At 38.9% G+C, this 20,929-nt stretch overlaps 2 protein-coding genes across 8 annotated transcripts in view; both read left to right on the forward strand.

Moving 5' to 3' along the window:
- Positions 1–20,929, forward strand: part of CAAP1 (caspase activity and apoptosis inhibitor 1) — a 1,159,962-nt gene that overhangs the window by 1,029,688 nt on the left and 109,345 nt on the right. The gene's annotated exons all lie outside the window — the stretch shown is intronic.
- Positions 14,045–15,696, forward strand: TUSC1 (tumor suppressor candidate 1). Its single transcript, XM_079926958.1, has one exon. The coding sequence runs from the start codon at positions 14,122–14,124 to the stop codon at positions 14,734–14,736; it is 615 nt and encodes a 204-aa protein (XP_079783084.1). The 5' UTR covers positions 14,045–14,121; the 3' UTR covers positions 14,737–15,696.

A 20,929-nucleotide genomic window follows, 5' to 3' on the forward strand; every position in this document is an offset into this window, starting at 1 on the left:
GGATTTACTAATTTTCTTTCAATAAGTAGTTATATTTTAAAAAGAAGAATTGACTGTAGCTCCTTAATTTGGCATTTACAAGTGTTTATGAATTTGAGGAATATATTTAGATGAAAAACGATTTGGCTTCCTTGCATGTCTTTTCCCTGAACCTGATACATACAGCCCTATGTCAGGTCCAGAACACATGACAAAAAAGCAAGTTGTTGGGCCTCCAGTGACAACATGGAATTTGAAGTTCTAAGAACTAGATGTTCATTGAAAAATTGAACTGCAACATGCCAGGGTCAGAGAGTGACGTTTTCATAAATTAATGCTATCAGAAGCTGCTGGAATTTTCACAATTGTCTTATTTGAAACCAGCAGACATTTCAGTAGAGGTCATGCTGATTATGCTGGGGGTAAATCTGAAGACTTCCAATGCATGTAAGAATTTTATCTGAATACATAGTGATAAAACTCAAATATAGATATATATTTATGCTTAAGAAAAACCCTGTATTTGTATGCTTAGTGCCTCTTCAGTTGCTCTAAAATATGTTTCTCTTTTTATGTACTTAAACTTACATATCGCTTTTGGTAGTTTTTATCTAGAAGTAACAAAAGTCTTAAACTATAAGTTTCAGTTTGATAGACATAGATTTGAATTGCAACTAGACAATGGAATAAGAAATGATAAAACTACAGTGAGGAAGTGACAGAGGCTAACAGAAAGAGAAGGAGAACTAATTTTCCACTTACTTTGACTATGTAATAATTTCTGAACAGTTCGTACCTGGGTGAACCCTGAACACAGGAATTGATTGGGAATTATTAAATATTTATTTCACGTTTTTCATTTGCCATTAGGTCATTGGGTATAGGTCATACATGAAGAATATTCTGAAACCGTAATAAGGATTATGATTCTAAATATTAAACATTTCGTTATGTTAAAAAAAATATATGGGAAACCAGGACAACTCCTCTGAGACATGCGATGAAGCCTCTAAGTGGGAAATCAGAATAGGAAATCTTAATATGCCTGTAATTTTTCTAATCATGTCTTTATCTACCGAACTCATATTATCTCACTTAACTCACTTCCCTCCCCTTTAAACCTTTGCAAGATGGGTTTTAAAGGAAGTGATCAATTCCAGTTCATCATCCCTGACCGGAGCTGAAGTTTCACTGGCAAGAAGGAGTTAGGGTGGTAGTTTCCAGCCTTTCTAGCAGCAAACCTACTGCCCATTTCCCTGAAATACAAAACAATAATGGGAACAAGAAGTTTGAATTTTACTTACTGACAGTGTAAGATTCCGCGGGAGCAGAGATCAGCGTCTGCTGACCTGACGGAGGACAGACTGCCTGTGGGTTGCACCCATCCCTGCCCCATCCCTGGCCAGGGAGCCTCAGAGTGGTTGCCACAAGGACCTTCAGCTCTGCTGGAGGCCATGAACGTGTCTTTCACTTTCTTAGTAAGCACTATCTGTACACTAAAATAGAAAACAACAGACAGAGATGATAACCATCACACTGTCACAAAGTAATTTAAATTAAATTTAAAAATACGCAGACAAATCAGACAGCACACTCCCTGGGAATGGAATGTGAAGCACATTTGCACTCGCAGATACTCCCCATTTAGTCCTGTTAGCAAGTAGGTCTGTCCTAGCCTTCATTTTATGGACTTCAATTACTATATTTTTCTAAATATGAATAATCTTTTTCCTTAAGTCATAATCTGATGGATAGCTCTGTTTTGACACCCCTTCGTCTCATCTCTAGACAGACGCCTCTCGCTTGTGAGGTGGTGGAAAAAAAATGTTTTTTCAAGCCAGTGCTGTTAAAGCAGACAGTGCTCCTCTTGCACCCTCCCCGGAAACCTCTAAATCTCTAAGCAACAATAGGCTCAGCTGACAGTCCTGATCTGAGATGTTTAAGAGGATTTTAGAGGAGATTTGGCTTTTGTTTGTTTGTTGATATCTGGAATAACGGGAGAGTATTATTTCTAGTCTTTCAAACAAAAGCTTTCAGAGCTTGCTTTGCGAGTAGGTCTGGTGATTGGGATGCTTCCATCTCATCCCACTCATTGGATCATCACTAATGTTACACTGCAGAGCTGGCCAAATGGTGGTATATTTCTCAGTAGCAAGTAAATAAAGGGAAGTAAATGACCAATAATTTATTCTACACTGTTATAAGTAACTGAAATGACCTAGAAGAAACGAATGTGTCTCTATTATTACCACATGCTGTAAAAAGATAAAAGTATATGGAAATAATGATTTTCAATTGCATAAAGAAAAATGTATATATCAATGCCTTTATATTTCATATATGTATAACATTTCATCCATTGAAAAACAGTAATGGACCCAAAACTTAACGTGTCATGTGGGTCATGAGATAGTTCATGAGATTGTGGATCTGAGGGAATATATTCAGTGATTTGTCCAAAGTTAGCTAGAATTAACAGCACAAGCAAAGAGGTATTGTTACCTCTTTCACTTAGCTACAGCTAAAATACTGAGTAATAACACTCAAACAGTTTAGGGGTATCCAAACAGTGTTGTCCTTGAAAGGTAAGAACTAGCCTCTACTCTTTGCTTTCTCAATAGCTTGTGGAAGAAGTTGAAATTAGATCTTCCACACTTTAGTAAGGGAGCACTGCGTTGAGAAAGTTTTAAAGATTGAATCCAAATTCAACCTTAGCAAGGAAGAAAGTGGGATTAGTGATATCTGCATAGGTACTGAAGGGGGAGGGAGTACTAGCCCTTGTGTCACTTACTTGCCATCTCTTATTGCCATATTATTGCCAACACATTGCTTATCCATTTCATCATTCAGCTATCTATCCATCTACTTTAAAATGGCATATTGAACTTCAACTATATGAACTTCTGGGCTATATCCTAGGAAATTAGAATCTATGTTCTAGCCAAAATACACTCTAGAAAAATTAAAACCTAATATTACATAGGACCAGCCTGTAATTTCCTTTCTACTCTGTGTGGCCACTATTTCAGATGCATGCTTTTCAGATATCCTCTTTTCACTCCATTATTCTCTTTTGAGGTGCACAGTCTTCTCCCACTTCTTATTCTTTGCTTCTCCACAATCTCATGCAAATACTTTTCTCTCAGTCTGTAAATAATTACTCATGAGCTCTTTGATGTAGTTTCCATTTAACTAAAAAGTGGTGACTGGGTGTTGGTATCTGCTCAGTGTCCTCAGGGATGCTGAGGTAATTAACTCCACCTACTACACTGGCCACATTTTTGCCTATTGCTAAGGCCTCAGTGTTTTTAGTTTTTCTGTTGTTGTTGTTGTTTTAATATTTTCTAGCTGCTTCCTCATCAATTGCCTGTTGGTCAAACTTCCCCTTTAACTTACTGCTGTCTCAGGTTTCATCATAGGGAGAATCTAATGATACAGGGTATGATTAGAAATGTAGACAATTTTTTTTTAATTCTCTTATTCTTTCTTTCTTTCTCCTGTCTTTTTTTTTGTTTGTTTTTTTGCTTAAGATTGAAGTCGCTTTGGGACTAGAAAAACATCATGTAGAATCAGTTCCCTAAACTCAAAAAGGTTTTAAAGTGCTTAGTCAACACTATAGTATTTTCTCCCAAGTCTTGTTTCATTGTAGCCTAAATTCTACTGATTAGGTGGATTGTTGTTTCTTCTTGGTGAATCTCTCTCTAAATCTGGATACTTCCTGCAGATATCAAACTAAGCCACTGTTTATCACTATTTGAATTCCAAAGTCCTTTTATTTTCCTAATATTTGAAAAATTAGCCTTGGTAAAAATAAATTCAGTAGTAACTTCATTTTTAATAATCAAGAATTTGTATAAGTTAACAGCTGATAAAGAACTGTTGGTCACCTCTGGATTCATTTTTTAGTCAACAAATATTTATTGAGCACCTATATTATCCTAGATAGTATAAAATGATAAACAAATCTGATATGGGCTCTATTTCTTTGTATCTTACAGACTGGCAGAATAAACAAAATGTAGTATTAAAATGGAACTTACAGATTAGTGGAAAATTTAATAAAATATAGTCAAGGCTAATTGTCAACATTCTGAAGTAAGTGAATAGAGCAAAGGGATAGACAGCAAAGATGGTTGTCATCTAGGAAAACCTTGATGGAAAGAATATTTAACTTGAGATCTAAATGATTTTTTTAAATCATGACAAGTCACACAGAGCAGAGAAAGAATACATTCCAATTAGGTAGAAATGAATGTTCAAAATCTCTAAAGCAGGAAACAATTTGAAAAGCTCCAAGAATTAAAGAGGCCAGCATGGCTAGAGTGTAGCAGAAAAGTAGGTAATAAAAATAGATGAGTCTTAAGAAGTACGCAGGAGCCAGGGATTATCAGAAATTTGTAGGCTATGATAAGAGTTTTAGATTTTATTGGAAGCATAATGGGACGCCACTGTAGGGTTTTATGCAGAGAAACAGCATGCTCATATTCATGCTTGCAAAAAGTCACACTGGTGGGCTTCCCTGGTGGCGCAGTGGTTGAGAGTCTGCCTGCCGATGTAGGGGACCCGGGTTCGTGCCCCGGTCCGGGAAGATCCCACATGCCGCGGAGTGGCTGGGCCCGTAAGCCATGGCCGCTGAGCCTGCGCGTCTGGAGCCTGTGCTCCGCAACAGGAGAGGCCACAGCAGTGAGAGGCCCGCGTACCGCAAAACAAAAAGTCACACTGGTGGCTCTGTGCAGAAGGGATTTGATAGGGTAAATATTGAGACCAGCAAAGCAGTTGCAGCAGGCCAGATGATAGAGGATAGCGCTTTGGACTAATCTGTGGTCAGAGGAGATGCTGAGAAAAACCAAGATTCTTTAGAGGAAGAAATGAACAACTGGAGATGGATCTAGTACCAGGGGTGGGAATGATAGGGAAGAAGAAGGAATCAAAGAAGACAGCTGGCTTAAACCACAAGATGGATGGTGGGACTAATTACTGAGATGGAGAAGTCTGGGAGCAAAACAGGTTAGGAGAGCAGGGCAGTGTAAGAGTTCCATTTTGAAAATATTGTTGGACACACCTGTGAGATAGTCAAGAAAACGCGTCAGGTGAGAATCAATGTTTGAAGCTGGAACTCAGAAGCTGGAACTCAGAGTAGAATTTTGGGGTTGAGAGATAAATTTGGAAAGCAGTAGCACAGAAAAAAAATAAGGTTATTGGATTGGATGAAATATTTAATGAAAACATAGAGAAGAAGAAAGGATATAGGAATCCAGCATAATCTGAGGGCTTGTAAGTTTAGAGTTTACAACTGTAATGGCAATACATGTTCAAGTTCCTACAATGTGCTAGGCACTTTATATATTTTAAGTTTTTAAAATACTGGTTCATAGTTGAATTTATTAAATACTACTTGATTGAATGAATGTACAGCCTTCACTAGAACAAATATCTCTTTGAAATATGGTAGAACTTGTCCTCATCTCAGCTGACGTGCCAAAACTAGACATTGATTATAGGTGCATACCTGTCTGAGAGGCTAAACCATATCGAGAACCTTCATCAAGGGATTTGAACTGGGAAACTGATTCACTGTCCTGTATATAAGAGGGCAGCATGATCAGAGAGAAGACTGGGGATATGAACATCTTGGAAGAGTCTAACAGAGAGTGTTTTCCTGAGGTTCCCGCTCCCTACATATTCTAAGTAAAAGTTCCTCAGAAGAGCCACAGCTAGATCCTGTGAGTAGTCCACAGAATGGAAACTGACATTCAGCCTGAAGCAGAATACTCTAACTGCAGAAACTGATATTCTTAGTGTATGCTTCGACAGGTGGAGCGTAGTGAGACGCTTGGTGTTTGTGGGACAGTGTTGCCTGGATAAATCTTAAAGGTTAAGGGTTAGCTGAAGATGACTTCAGGAGGGTGGGTGAGGAGGTAAAGCATGGAAGAGAATAAACATCAATTTCACCCTCCTTTTCCATTAAGGCTGGTTAATTCCAATCTGGGGGGGAATGGGTAGTGACAGTGCTGTGAGGAGATGAGAAACAGGGAATTGGATGAGCGTTTTAAGTTTTGAATTATATTGCAGTGGACTTTTAATATCTGAAAATGAGGACTGTTCATTAATATTCAGAAGTAGTTGTAAATTAATGGTTCTTTTCGAGATATTATATAAGGGAAGGGAAGGAAGAGTGACAGAGTGGGTTTGAGGGGCAGTGGTAAAAGAAAAAATAAATTACTTGGTTTTTTGCACCCTTCTGAAGATAGCTGGTAGGTAACTTAGTTCTAATTAGAAATCATTCCCAGACTCCCGTTACTACCTTCAGTGATGCGTACGTAGCTGGAGAACTCAGATTGAGCCAGAATCACTGTTTTAGATACATATGCTTAAGAATAAGAGGGCCCTATCTGTTCAGGGTTGATTTAAAAATACAAAACACCGAGACCGGGCATGCTGTGGTGGAGCCAGGGCCGGGGCAGGGGCCGGGTCGGGACCATGGGCGCTCCGCACCTCGCCTGCATCCGCGGTCCCTCGCCTCCAGCCCGCTCTGGCCCCGGCCCCCGCACTCCTGCGGCCAGATTCCTGCCGCAACTGGAGCTCCCAGGATGCCCCTTCCCCAGCTGTGGTGAGCCCACTGGTCTCCAGGACGTGTTCCTGATTTGAGGTGAAACCATGAAGAGAAGATAAAACAAATAATAATGCTTTTCCTCAGTCGCTTCGTGCTGCGCTGCTGGCCTTCGTGAGCCTCAGCCTCCAGTTCTGAACTAGCACTGCCAACCACATAGGAGGTGTCTCAGGAATGTTTAAGTGAATGAATGAATCTACACCTGCTCTGGAAAGCAGGCCGACCCTAATTCCCTATCCTTCTAGTGCTGTGTACTTGAAGCCGAGAAAATATCTGTGCAATGCCAGCAGTTTTGTTTTTGCTGCCACCTACCTGACCTCCACCTCCCACCTCACCCCGATGGGTGGGAGACAAGGGCTTGGCCCCCATCACCGCCTGGGACACCTCTGTGAGGAGGTGGCGTTGCTGTCACTGTCTGCCTGATGGAAGGAAGGGCAGGTGGCTGCGAGAGCAGGATGTTCTCAGTGTGCTGGGGGACGTGGGAAAGACTTGGCATTTGGAATAAGTGGTTTGAAGGGAAGATGCTTTGAGCAAGTTTCTCTGCTTCCCCTCCAATTTGTGACACATTCCATGCACACATCTACTGCATATGACAGGCACTTCTAATAGTAAAGAGAATTAAAAATACTCACTTTATCCTAACAGAATAGAGAAAGAGGTCAAGAGAAGATACTTGTTTAAAGATTCTCCAGATAGTTAATGAAGTGTTAAAAAAAAAAAAAAAAAAAAGAATCTTTTCCAGAAAGTGTGTTAGGACTGTCATTCATTTAATTGTTTATAACTTTTCATTAAAAACTTTCCATCCTGTCACTGGAGAGGTAGGATGTTACAATCAACCTTGATTGTTATTCTGAGACCCTGACAGGTTCTGAGACGTGAATGTGGGTTACTTGTGTTTGCTGCGTTTCTCTTGCATGAGGTGGTTTCCGCATCACTCAGTTGGCCTGTGTGTTTCGCTTATATAACTCTTCTGAAAGTACCTTCTGTTTTAGGAGAGCCACTTTTCAGCCGTACTGTTTTTACGGAAAATTTTGCAGGGTAAATTGACCTGCCTGGGTCTGAGGTCTTTATTCTTGAATACGTTGAAGTTTGGGAAGATATTAAGATATGAATGTTCTTACTGCTCTTCTGCGTCTAGGTAAACTGTAACTTTGGAATTTAATAATTCCTGTGAAAATCGAGTTAAATGGCTTTAGTTTTTAATTGCTTTATTGGTTGCTAATTATTATGGTGTAAGAAACTGGACTAATTCATAATACAAAGGTGTCTGCTTAAGTAACACTTACATTTTCATCCTTACCCTAAAATATATGGCCTTTTTTTCTTAAAATAAAATAAAATAAACAAAACAAACAAAAAAACTCTTTCATTGGCATGAAATCAAACATAGAGAAAATGCTGGAAATATGCAGAGTGATCTCTTGCATTTTCTTTTCCAATATCAATTTCACCATGGCTTTCTGAAGATTGAGACCAATAATTAGAGTAAGAAGTGGGGTATACTGATTGTCCCAGTGCTGTCCAATAGACCTTTCTGTGATAATGGAAATGCTCTATGTCTGTTCAATCCATCATGATAGCCACTAAGCCACATGTGACTACTGAGAACCTGAAATGTAGCTAGCGTAATGTGAGAACTAATTTTTAAATTTTATTTAATTTTAATTCATTTAAGCTGAAATTTAAACAGCCACCTGTGGCTAGTGTACAGCACAGGTCCAGACCCTTTAAGGAATAATGCTAATCTACAAACATGTAGCATGGGGACACTACTTTAGAACTAACAAAGACATTTCCCACATTAAAAAGTCTCCATTTTGGACTTCTTTTGGCCAAGTGTTCTGTGTGGATACCTTTTGCTCTTAGCTACATTACTTTCTGCTTAACCTATAATGCTCTTGCCCTCTTTTGTTAGTCTGGCTAGTGCTTTTATATTTAAAGGAAGGAGGGTCTTTCCCCCACTGTAGAAAGTATCCTAATTAAGACAGAGAAGTCATGCTGCTTTTTGTTTATGTCACAATTTTCCCTGTAGCTAGAATTAAATGATGTTGTCAAAGGGCAATGCTAGTGTTTGATGGTTTTTAATATTTTTGTCCATATCAAAAGATTAAATAAATGCAATCAATATTCTCAATTCCTAACCCTCTAGTAATTATTCCAATAAAGAGATATTCATGCTACCAAGCATCAATACATGCTCTTCATAACCCTAATAAATCTGCTCCCAGAAAATAAAACCGTGTTCAGCTAGGGCTTTAGAGAGAATGTTAGCAAATCCCAAGCTCAGAATGTGATTAACTAAGTTTTTCAGCATATGGAGCTTACAAAATATGGATTTTTAAAACCCAAACATTTAATGAGAACTATCAAAAAATAAAAATCGTATCTGCAAAGGGGCTGCATATTATATTTGGGGCAGCTCCTTAAGCAAATAACTCATATGGGGAGTTTAAATACCACTGGCTCTTCACAAGAACTCATTCTATTAATGTCTTATAAAATAAAAACAACAAATTAATAATAGTATCAAGAGTTAATGTGTAATCCTTGCTGGCTGACTCTATTTTAAGATTTTTAAGAGCTCTTCCCAAGAACCCCATGAGGTAGATACTACTTTATTCCATTGTACAAATGAGGGAACTGTGGCTTCAGAAGGCTGCCCAAGGTCATACATCTGGAGTGGGAGGGTTGGGTTGTGGTGTTTATGAAATCTGGGTATGTATGTCTTACTCCAAAACCTGTACCTCTTATTTATTACATATTCAAAAATCTACATATAAAGACCCACTATATATTAAGATAAGTCTTTAACAAGGCTTGTCATTAACAAGGCAATGCCAGCCTCCTTCCTAGTTCAGTCTGAAAATTGTCAGCATTCTAAAAACCTTTTTTGGTGAGTTTCAATTAGCTCAGCTCTTGGATATATAGGTTAACTTTATTGACTATTAAATGGTTAAAGTTTTACTTGATAAAATCATCCTTTAAGATTATATAAGAGAATGAGGAATTAATTTTTTCAATATCCTAGTCATTCAAGAAATATTTGTATCACACTCTCACACACACACACACAATATAAGCTGCTCCAGGAACTCATATCTTGTACAGATCTACTTGTACAAGAAATATTAACTTGTACACGAAATATTAACTTATATCTTGTACAGATCTACTTGTACAAGAAGGACCTCAGCATCAATTTACTAGAACAGGTATTGCAGTACGTTATCAATGTCTAAAAGAGGGAAAAACACCTTGAGTTCAGGGGATCTAAGACAAATGTATGAAATGGTAGGGTATAAACTTTCTTTACAATCCAGATAAGTGAGACAAAAAATGAAACGTACTGTATGAACAACAAGGCTTTATTTCTCATAGTTCCATAGTTCAGAGGCTGGAAAGTCCAAGAACAAGGTGCCAGTTGACTCAACTCCCCAGTGAGGGCTCTCTTCCTGGTTTGCAGGTGGCCATCTTTTGGCTGTGTACTCACAAGGTGGAAAGAGAGACGGGAAGGAAGCTTTCTGATGTCCTTTCTTTTATGGGCACTAATTCCATCAGAAGAGAGTCTCACCCTCATGACCTCCTCTAAACCTAATTACTTCCCAAAAGCCCCATCTCCAAATACCATCACATTAGCAATTAGGGCTTTGACATATGAATTTTGGAGGGGTACAGTTCAGTCCACAGACCATGCATTACACCCAATCTCCAGGACAAAAGACTCTCAGTAGCAGCATGAATACAGCAGCAGAGGAATAATGGAAGGTAAGCATAGAAACACCCAGGGCATCCTGCCAGACTAAGGAGTTCAACATAATTATACAACCGACCTTGGTCAAAGTTGTTAACCAAGTTCATTTGATGATATATTATAGGATGTTTTAAGGAGAGAGGCCACACAGAGGCATTTGATATAGGATGACTTGTCCCAATGTGAGTGTGCCATAAATTACCTTAACATATGATTCATTTGATAAGAAATGTGGTTCAAAATGGAGAAATGAGAGTCAAATAAGTATGACAATAAAAGAATCTTAGAAATCAACTGGGGATACAGGAAACTATGTATGTAATAGGGCCTCTTTCTCAAGCCAGCACTTAGAAATATATACCAGAGAGTGTATATGGGGAAAAAAATAAAAATAAAGAAAACTTGTTTGGAGGATGGGAGAAAGGGGGCAGTGAACTCAGCTGTCATTCAAAGTTGGTTTTGAGAAGTACTAAAGTGGAAGTGTAGGGCGAAAAAAAACAGTGCCACTCCAGTTTGCTGACACAGCTTTTCTTAACTCCAGTATTTACAGAAATGTTGGTGTAAGACATTATATTAAGAAGCACAGGGCTTCCCTGGTGGCGCAGTGGTTGAGAGTCCACCTGCTGATGCAGGGGACGCGGGTTCGTGCCCCGGTCCGGGAAGATCCCACATGCCGCGGAGCGACTAGGCCTGTGTGCCATGGCCGCTGAGCCTGCGTGTCCGGAGCCCGTGCTCCACAACGGGAGAGGCCACAACAGTGAGAGGCCCGCATACCGCAAAAAAAAAAAAAAAAAAGAAGCAGCACAATGACTGTCACCTCATCTAATCATCTTTTTTCTCTTACGTAAAATGAAATACAAGTGTTGAACAGTTAGAGAATGGGCAGTGAGGGTGTGGAGAGAGAAAATAATTGATAATAATACTTACAAAAAGTCCCCTTTTTAGTTCCCAAAAAACTAAAAAGTTGCTGTTTCAGGGAAATAGTGAAATCAAGTACTCTAAATTACTTACTTCCACTTTTTCTGCTCTTTTACTACAAATTTTATAACCTTAGTGAAGGAATAATCTTTGGCATTAGAGTTTTCTAAACACAAAGTGCACATAGTCCGTTGGAGTTTTTATTTATAAAACTGTCACATTTATTATAGGAGAATTCTTATCTCTTTTTCTTGAGTAGGGGTAGCTTAAAGAACAATAATTACAGTGTCAGAAAAAAGCAATTTGTGTCCTTTGAGCCTTTTTTCTCTTCAGTAAGCAAGTAATTTTACTGCTTACAAGCTCCCATTTTTCAAAGAAAGCACAAGTGTTTATTTTATGTATATTTTCTAATTAAGAGCTTATGTTTTTCTATATTCTCTTCTTTGAAGGATAATTGCTTTTAAATTTTATCATTTCCATAATTTTTTTCTCTAAGATTTCTTCATTTTACTTTCATATATGTTATATTATTTGTGCAATAATATTTTCATATGTAGTCTACTAACAAATAACAGTCGGTAGAACCATTTTTACTAACTTTTGTCCTACTATATTTAGAAATGCTGTAATGTTCAAGTATACAATTCTTGACAATATTCTAAGTGAATTTAAATATATTTAAATACAAGGAATAATTTGGGCAGTGATCATTTTAGTAACTCTATTCCAAATCATCTTTCAACTTAGAGATCACATCCATTGTCTCTACCTCCTATTTGGGAAGATGGGTGGAATCTCCATTAACCCTAAGGTGAATGTTCATTGCTTTGCACAGATAACCTTCATGATTGTGATTAATAATCTTTGCTGGATCAATTTTCTCTCCCCACCCTGGTTTTTTTTTTTTTCCCTTTTCTTTCCTCCCCTCCTTCCTTTCTTTTAGTAAAATAAAAATAGTTATATATGCCACATGCCTGCAGAGGGGCAGAATTAGTGGGTTCTGTCTTTTGGGAGTATATACATATAATCAGATTAGTTACTGTAAAATACATAAAACAAACTGACAATTTTACTGGATCTTCTTCTGCTTAATGAGTTTTACCTGCTTTTCATGATATTTTATATTACTTCATTAATTTATCAAGGCAAAAGAGAGCACTTTGGGGTTGGATCAGGGGTAGAGAGTAGGACATGGAGGCCTTCTCATATAACCAGTGTCAGTGTTCTTTAGGAAACTCAGTATAGTTCATTACAGTGGTTAGGTACAAAAATTTACGAGATATTCTACAAAGGAAACAAAGCAGCTTTAATCTGATAAGTTGTAAAAAGAGAATACTAGTAGATTTACTAATGTAAGGGTAAGAAGAGTGAAGCCAACAAAAAAATAAAAGACACTAGTACTCAATTCATAACATCCAAGGGGTGACTGAATCTTTCTTATGCAGAGTCTCTCTAACTTGTGTGGCATATCTATCTTCTTATCTCAGGGCTCCCTAAAGCTCTTATCTAAAATCGGGAACTAATCACCTTTCACCAGCATTTTTTCTTGCAGTCTCCATACACACTATGGGAAAAAACTTATTTTTTGTTCAATAATACATAGAAAAGTTGGTGTATGTCTGTAACAAAGTTTTCACCATCTACTTTTATTGGAAATTAAGAATGATATGGTCTTTTCTTTCATAAAACTAAATTTATTTCTTGAAATTCTGAAGTTATATATCCTTTTTGATTTCATGAAATGATAATGACAGTTGCGTTTGTGGTGTTTTAGGATAAAAGTTGAATAATTCTGTCTTTTCCCCTAGTTACTTACCTTTGTTTGTACTGTTCAAGGAAAACCCTAACTGTGAACCAGGTTTCTCAAATGCTCTTCTAGTTCCTTTACTTGTTCCGGTGGTTTGAAGACTTCAGTTAACCTAAGAATTACCTGGGACCTTGTTGAAAATATAGGTTCTGGCTAACACCTCTCTCTCCCATGAGATTCTGGCATCAGTGTCTTATCCTTAATTTACTTTGCAATTATCCAATTATTGTGTAAGTTGAGTCCCTTAGAAACAGAGTGTGATTCATTCAATGAGCTGTATCCACCCAGAAATTTTGGAATTTACTGAGTAAAGTTTCTTGAACGTGTGAGACACATTTTGAGTTTCATAGGTTTTGTTAACAGACCTGAGCACATCAAGTACGTATAACCTTGTTTCTATAGACTTGCAAACAATTTGCCAAGTGGAACCCTGGCTGTCCACAAGCTGGGAATTGCCTATATTCTTTTGAGAGCTACCCGTTCCCACTTGAGGGCCTCATGACAGGTGCTCAGCTCCACTCTGTTGAATGTTTCCTTAAGCTTAGAGGTGGGTTAAACCGCTGGGTTCTAAATAAACCCGTTATAGCTTTTCAACGTGCCCCACGAAGCTGTCCCAGAACTTCTCATTGTAATATTATTTGCTTTGAGATTGCCCTGTAAAAGGCAAGGTAACTGGTGGTTGCGCTGGAGACAGGGCGAGGCCGGCTGGTTCCTGCAGTGCCCTGGCCCGCGCCGAAGAGCCCTGGCAGAGCCCGGCCGAGGATACACGCTTTTCCCCCGCGCTGCCGGAGGCCTGAGCCGCAGGGCGCTCCCCAGGGGCATTGTGTGTGAGCCCGCCTGGAGATCGCAGGCCCAGGGGGCAGCTCCACCCGAGGAGACAAGACACGCCTCAAACCGGGCAAACTCCCGGCCTCCTCTGGCCCCAAGCCAGCAGCCGCCACCCGCCACCTTCTCTCCTCCTGCGCTGTTGCCCCGACTGCCCTACCGGGCCCCGAACTCGCTGGCGCCTGGGCGCGCGGCCCCTCGGCCCAAGGGGCTGGCGGCGTGGTTGGGACGATGTGGCGCATGCGTGGTGGCGCCACCAGGCGCGGGAGCTGCGGCGGAGGGGACAGCCGCGGGCAGGGCCGCCCGGGCCGCGTTCGTGGGGGTGGCGGCAGCGGGGGCTGGCGAGGCCGCGCGGGCGGCGCTCGACAGCAGCTGGAGGAGCGGTTCGCCGACTTGGCGGCGAGCCACCTAGAGGCCATCCGCGCGCGGGACGAGCGGGACCGACAGAACGCGCGGCTGCGTGAGGAGAACGCCCGACTGCGGCTCGAGAACCGGCGGCTGAAGCGCGAGAACCGCAGTCTCTTCCGTCAGGCCTTGCGGCTTCCCGGCGAGGGTGGTGACGGGGCGTACGCGGAGGCGGCGAGGGCGACCCCGAGCCCCGAAGAGGCCAGCACGAACAGGAGAGCTAGGGGCGGCGGCCCCGAGGACGAGCAGGGCAGCCCCAGGGCCCTGAGAGCCCGGCTTGAGAAGCTGGAGGCCATGTACCGCCGGGCCCTGCTGCAGTTGCACCTCGAGCAGCGGGGGCCGCGCCCGCGTGGGGACAAGGAGGAGACCTGTCCACGCAGACCCGACTCAGGCCAGCGAACCCCGGAACCCGAGCCCGAACCCTCGGAACCCTGGCTGTAGCCCGAGGCCGCAGCCGGGGGGAGGCGGGGCTTCGCGCGGGCCCCTCCTCCTCCGTTCACGGTTGCCCCCAGCTAGCGCGCTCCTGAGCCGCGCGCTCCCGCCTCCTGCCTGGCCGGCCACTTCCGGGGGCGAGTCGCGTTCGGCCGGCAGAGGCTGAGAAGGGCGTGGGGCCGTCTGAGTCCACGTGTACAGATCAGCCTTCTCTGGCCCCTGCTTGTTTCCGTGGAGGGAGGCCAGGCAGCGGAGGGGCGGGTTTTAAAACAGCAAGAAATGGGTGCCAGTCAACACGTCCTAATGCCTGAAGTTTTCTGAGTGTTGTGAGGACCTGTGGTATTTTTTCCCTCTGTTTTGGTTCTTTGAGGGATGAATAATACATTTTGAATCGGTTGAGTTTGTTCATTCTTAAGTCTCCCAGAGCCTCTAGCCGCTCTCTCTTATGTGGCCAACATTCTAAGTATTTGGTTTGTCTTTATAAGTCGGTGTTACTTGGATAGCCTATGAAGTACCACCCTTTTATGAAAAAGGTGATATATATAATTTAGAAACTCATGTCTGCCCTGGCTCTAGTCCTTATACATCTAATATATACTGATTTGTTTACCCCATTCTGCCCCCCACCCCCAGCCCTGGGAATTTTTAAACTATCTGCCTACAGTAATTCTTTGATCGGCAAATAAATTTGGTGCACTAAAAATAACCTAAAGGTATCCCACGACTATTATTTAAAGTGTGTGAAATGTTTACACGTTTCTTTAAGAAATATACATGTATGTATACATTATACCTATTTTTAATATCTGAACTTGATTAGCTTTTGTAAACTCATTTTCTTTTCGCTTTATGAAACAGTGATCTTTTAAAACAATCTAAAGATTAGACAGTCTAAACATTTCATAATTTTTATACATTTTAGACTTGACAGCATAGCACACAGCTACTTTGCCTAATATTGCTAATGTTTAAGAATTTTTAAGAAATTATGAATTATATGTATATCAGAAGTCCCAAAACAAAGTGATTTAAGTCTCAGTTGTAATTTCAATGCAGGAAAAAAAAAATGTGATTATCTTAACAAATATTCTAAAATCAGTTGATTGTACTTTGTTAATGAATAACACCTTTGCCTAGTAATGAAGAGGATACCATTGTACCTGGTAAAAATCATAGGTGTAAAAGGGTGTTTAAGTGGTGGAGAACACTTCAGTTTAAGGAGGCAGAAAACAATGAGAAGAGTTTCTGTTACAGCTAGAAAAAAATCATGAGTTATAATGTTTGTTTTGTTTGTGGAATATTCCAAAAGTTTCATAGCATATATTATAAAACAAGTTGCCAAAGAAAATAGTTTTGAGATTTTTTCTAATCCTGGGTATTGAAGACACTGCATTTTGCTTAAAAGTAATTGATAGTTTTGAACATTAAAATCTTCCCCTATGACCAAGAAATACGAGAAGAATCTTGGTGAGAATAAGTAGGTATATGAAAACTATTTCTATCCCCTTTACGTCGTTTTCTAATAGCGAAAGAATTAAAACATTTTTAGGAGGCAGTAGGAATTGAAGAATGGAAAAAAGCCTATTGGCCCTACTTCTACTTTGAGTGTAAATTAGTTAATCTCTCTAAGCCTTAGTTTTGTTACTATTAAAATGAACATATCATCTACCTTAAAATGTTAATAAAAATTTTATTGAAATGCTATCTGCAGAATATCTGCTTCAAAATAAGATCTATCAGTAAGAATTATAATCCAAATTGTGAAATTTCAAGTGCATATTTTACTGTCACTTTACTTTCCTTCTGTATTTTGTTCCTCTATGACTTTATGGGTATTAGCAGATATGTATATTTCGAATATGTTGACATTTTTCTCTCCTTTTAAACAAACAGGGGAGATAAAGCCTTTATGATAAGGGAGTAATACAAAAAGTTTAAAATATTTCCTGATTGTGGCAACTGGCGATTCAAGAACTAAGCAAAATATTCAGTTTAACTAGTTTTAAACACTCTTTGTTTTAAAATCATGTATAAGTATGGTGAAAAAAACTTTTGTAATAAGGCACACACACAAATGAGGAATTTTTTTTAGCACAATTCCTGAAAAGTTTTAAAAATTCTGAAACCCAAATGCCCCTATAAATGGGTTAAGGCTCAACTTTGTTGAATTTCCCCAATGATACCTGATGAGAAGTATCATGTAGTAATATAAAAGATGTTTTGTTAAAATATGTACCTGTTTAAGAAATGGGTAGAGTTGATTTTAGAAAAGTTTTGTCTAGGCCCTAGTTTGATCTAAAATAACCTAAAACTACAGATTATCATACTTTGTTACAATGACATTTCCATAACTTCAGATTTCTTGTGCAATGAAAAGAGGGCTTATAATAGAAATGAGCAAAAAATGTGTGTCATATTAGCAAGCAAATTCAGTGAGGAGGGTTGGCATTTTTTTAATTAGCAATTTTTATTGCTGCTACTCACAAACGTATACCATCTTTATGTTTTCATCTGTAAAAATTAGGATGTAAATCAAAGCAGTATAAAATGGGGTCTTTTGTAGATCATAGAACAAGCTGTCCTTGCTATACTTCTTGAACATAGTGAATATTTGAAGAATACTTGAAAATATTCTTTGTATTGTTTAGTCTTAGACATAGATTGCCAATTTATGAGTATCCCCATGATGAAACTAATACCAAATTATTCAATAAATTAAATCATCAGTATATACTAAATAATTGTTAGCAACATGATTTTGATCTCAGTGCCAAAATACCATTTTCTATTTTGATTAAAGGAACAGATTTTCACTGAGAATTTGTCATAAAATCTTCATGAGTGAATGAAAAAACTTATTAATATTTCTGTTCAGTGATTAATTGATCAATTATAAGTTCTAATTTTTCTACTATAAACTTGCTTTCCTGATATATATTTTACCTATCTGATATAGACACTATATAAATCTATTTGTGCAATGGAAATATGAACCAAGGAAAACCAATAATACCCACGTCTGACTTTATGAGGTTATCATGCTCAAATTTCAGATTTTAAAGCTTAAACTAATATTAGCATCTCTTAATGATTTGAATTAAACTATGTTGTGTTTACTCCATAGGGGGTTTTGCTTATTAAAAAATTCATATTCAGAATCGACTTGTCAGTATAGTCTTTGCATTATTCATGTTAATTTATTAGACTTTAGAGAAAATTTGAGAAAGACTTTAGAGAAAATTTGAGAAAGGGGGCTTCCCTGGTGGTGCAGTGGTTGAGAGTCCACCTGCCGATGCAGGGGACACGGGTTCGTACCCCGGTCTGGGAAGATCCCACATGCCGTGGAGCGGCTGGGCCCATGAACCATGGCCGCTGAGCCTGCGCATCCGGAGCGTGTGTTCCGCAATAGGAGAGGCCACAGCAGTGAGAGGCCCGCGTACTGCAAAAAAAAAAAAAAAAAAATTGAGAAAGGACAGCAGTGAGTTTGTTGGCGCTTAATTCTTGTCCGAGTGATAGGCATTCTACTCTAAAAACTGAGTGCTTAGAGAGAGGAACTTGAACAACAGTCTACCGCAGACCTCATACCTGGGACTGATGAAATTTTTCCATGGCCTTTCATTTTTCCAGGTATCCTCACTTTATTTTTGATTCTATCATTTTAAACTTAAAACCTCCATTGTAGGGGCTTCCCTGGTGGCGCAGTGGTTGAGAGTCCGCCTGCCGATGCAGGGAACGCTGGTTAGTGCCCAGGTCCGGGAGGATCCCACATGCCGCGGAGCTGCTGGGCCGCTGAGCCTGCGTGTCCGGAGCCTATGCTCCGCAACGGGAGAGGCCCGCGTACCGCAAAAAAAAAAAAAAAAAAAAAACCTCTATTGTATTTTAAACTTAATGGGTCTGACTTAAGTTATGGTGAAGACTCTGTTGCTAATAACCAAGAAACCCAACAATTCAGTGACTATTAAAAACAGGATTTTTAAATCTGGTACATAAACTTCCTGATTCGGGTGCTTCAGGATGTCGGGAAGCTATGCTCCACATGGTCATTCAGGGTCTCAGGTTCTTTTTATCATGTTTCTCTACCTTGCCCAAGGTCATTGTTTCATCTGTGTGGTAGAAATAGGTTACTTTCAGGTCCAGGTTTCAGCATATGGGAAAGGAAAAGAAAGGCTTGGCCAAGTGAGAAAGTGATATAAATTCCCCTGGTCACATTCTGCTGGTAAAACCTTATCACATGACCCATTGACCCTGGCAGCTATCCTGTGATCATAAGAATAGCAGTTCAGAGAGATGAAAGAAAACTTATATCTTAATAATATCATTGCAGCTCTGTTTATCACACCCAGAGTCTGTCCTACATCTGGACTTCCAGTTATCTGAGAAAATACATTTCCTTATTATTTAACCCAGTTTGAGTTAGGAAATTCTCTTAGTAGGAGTAAAAATGGAATACTATACAACAGTAAGAATGAACGCTATGATGACACATGAAAATATGGATGTCTCCCAAACAAAATGTTGAGGAAAAGAGGCCAGACACAAAGAACATAAAATGGACAAAACGTTAATATCTATATCTATTGAGAACTCTTATAAATCAAACAAGAGAAGGGCAATCATCCCAATGCAGAAAAAGGCAAAAGAACTTACAGATCCTTTATGTTAGAGATAAGCTGGATAGCCAATAAACTATGGAAAGATTTTCAAATTAATAGTAATATAAAACTTAGATGTCCTATTTCTTATATTCCATAACTCAAATAATCAGCATTTGCCTAATGGCTATAGGAAAAAAATTATAAATCATTCTGAATATCTTTTCCAATGCTCCTTATATCTAAATGGTTATCAAATCTTAAAATTTTTGGTCTCAAAAATGCCCTTCACAGTTATTCCTTTTTCTTCATTCATAATTTTGGGCATAGGTTATCTAAGGACCTTTGTTTCATTTTGCATGAGGTAAACACTAAGGAATGCAAATTTATTTTAATTCAGAGGATAAATTGGTGTATGTACTATTGACCAATAATTTTCAAAGTAGGGTATGCAAGTATGCTGAGAGCAGGTTAAAAATCTCAGGTCTTCTATTTGCGTTTATTTTTACCTCATGCTTTTAAAATTTATTCTTTCTGTGTGTGCTCTGAAGTGTTCTTAGTATAGTAAATGATATACACATTTTGTTATGTGCTCAAAAATATTTATAGATCCTGATAGAGTCTAAAGAATACTACACTGGGAGTCAAAAGCTCATTTGCAGGGTTTTCATTTATTAGTTTTGGACCTCAAGAATATTATAATCTTTTTAACATGGAATTTTTCTTAAATAGGAAAATTGAGTAATAGAATGTATCTAAATATGCATTATAGCTAGGTTTGTTATGAGACAAATTAGATATTATAACTAAACTTATATTTTATGCTTTAAAATACAATACTACCAAAGTAAGAAAATTACTATTTTTTGAAAGATAATTTTTCATGTTCCTTGGCTTTTGGGACAAAAAGAATTAGCTATTAAAATTATTTTAGATTTTTGACATTTTTTTTAATCTTCACAACTACTTTTTAAGGTTTAGGATTAATTCATCAGAATTTTTCAGTGCGTATCTTTTTGCTTGGCATTTTATACATTTCAAGCAAGAAATTAGGGCAGGTGTGTATCTATCAAGTATAAGGAGGCTACCGAATTAACCTACAAATCTCAAAGGTTATATTAATGAATCTGTGTGCTTCACAACCTTTTCTGAGAAGAATAAAACAGTTTTATTGAGGCACATTAACACTACTAATAATTCTAAGACCTGAAAATACCTGACTGTGAAGTTGATTATGTACTCAAACAGAAAGGTATAATCAAAAGGTTTCTGAATCCCCTCCTTCAACAGTGTTTTTTTCCCCCATATTATTGATGCAGATGTTGAGTTTCTTAACAAAAATGCGAAATAATTGGGGCTGAAGACTTCCTTTAGCCAAAAAGAAATTTTCACGTTTTTATTAAGCAATATATTTCATAATGAAATAAATTCCATGAATTATTCTTCTGATACCAAGATTCAGCAGCATAAAATAAAAACAAAATGTCCAAAAATAACTCCCAGATATCAAACATTTGCCTTCCAGATCCACTCTCTATTCTTCTCCACCTTACTCTCTTTTTTACCACATTACTGGCCTCCCTTGGTCCTTGGGTTTCAAGGCAAGATTG

Source organism: Stenella coeruleoalba (genome assembly GCF_951394435.1).
Source record: "Stenella coeruleoalba genome assembly, chromosome: 7".
Classification (NCBI taxonomy): domain Eukaryota; kingdom Metazoa; phylum Chordata; class Mammalia; order Artiodactyla; family Delphinidae; genus Stenella; species Stenella coeruleoalba.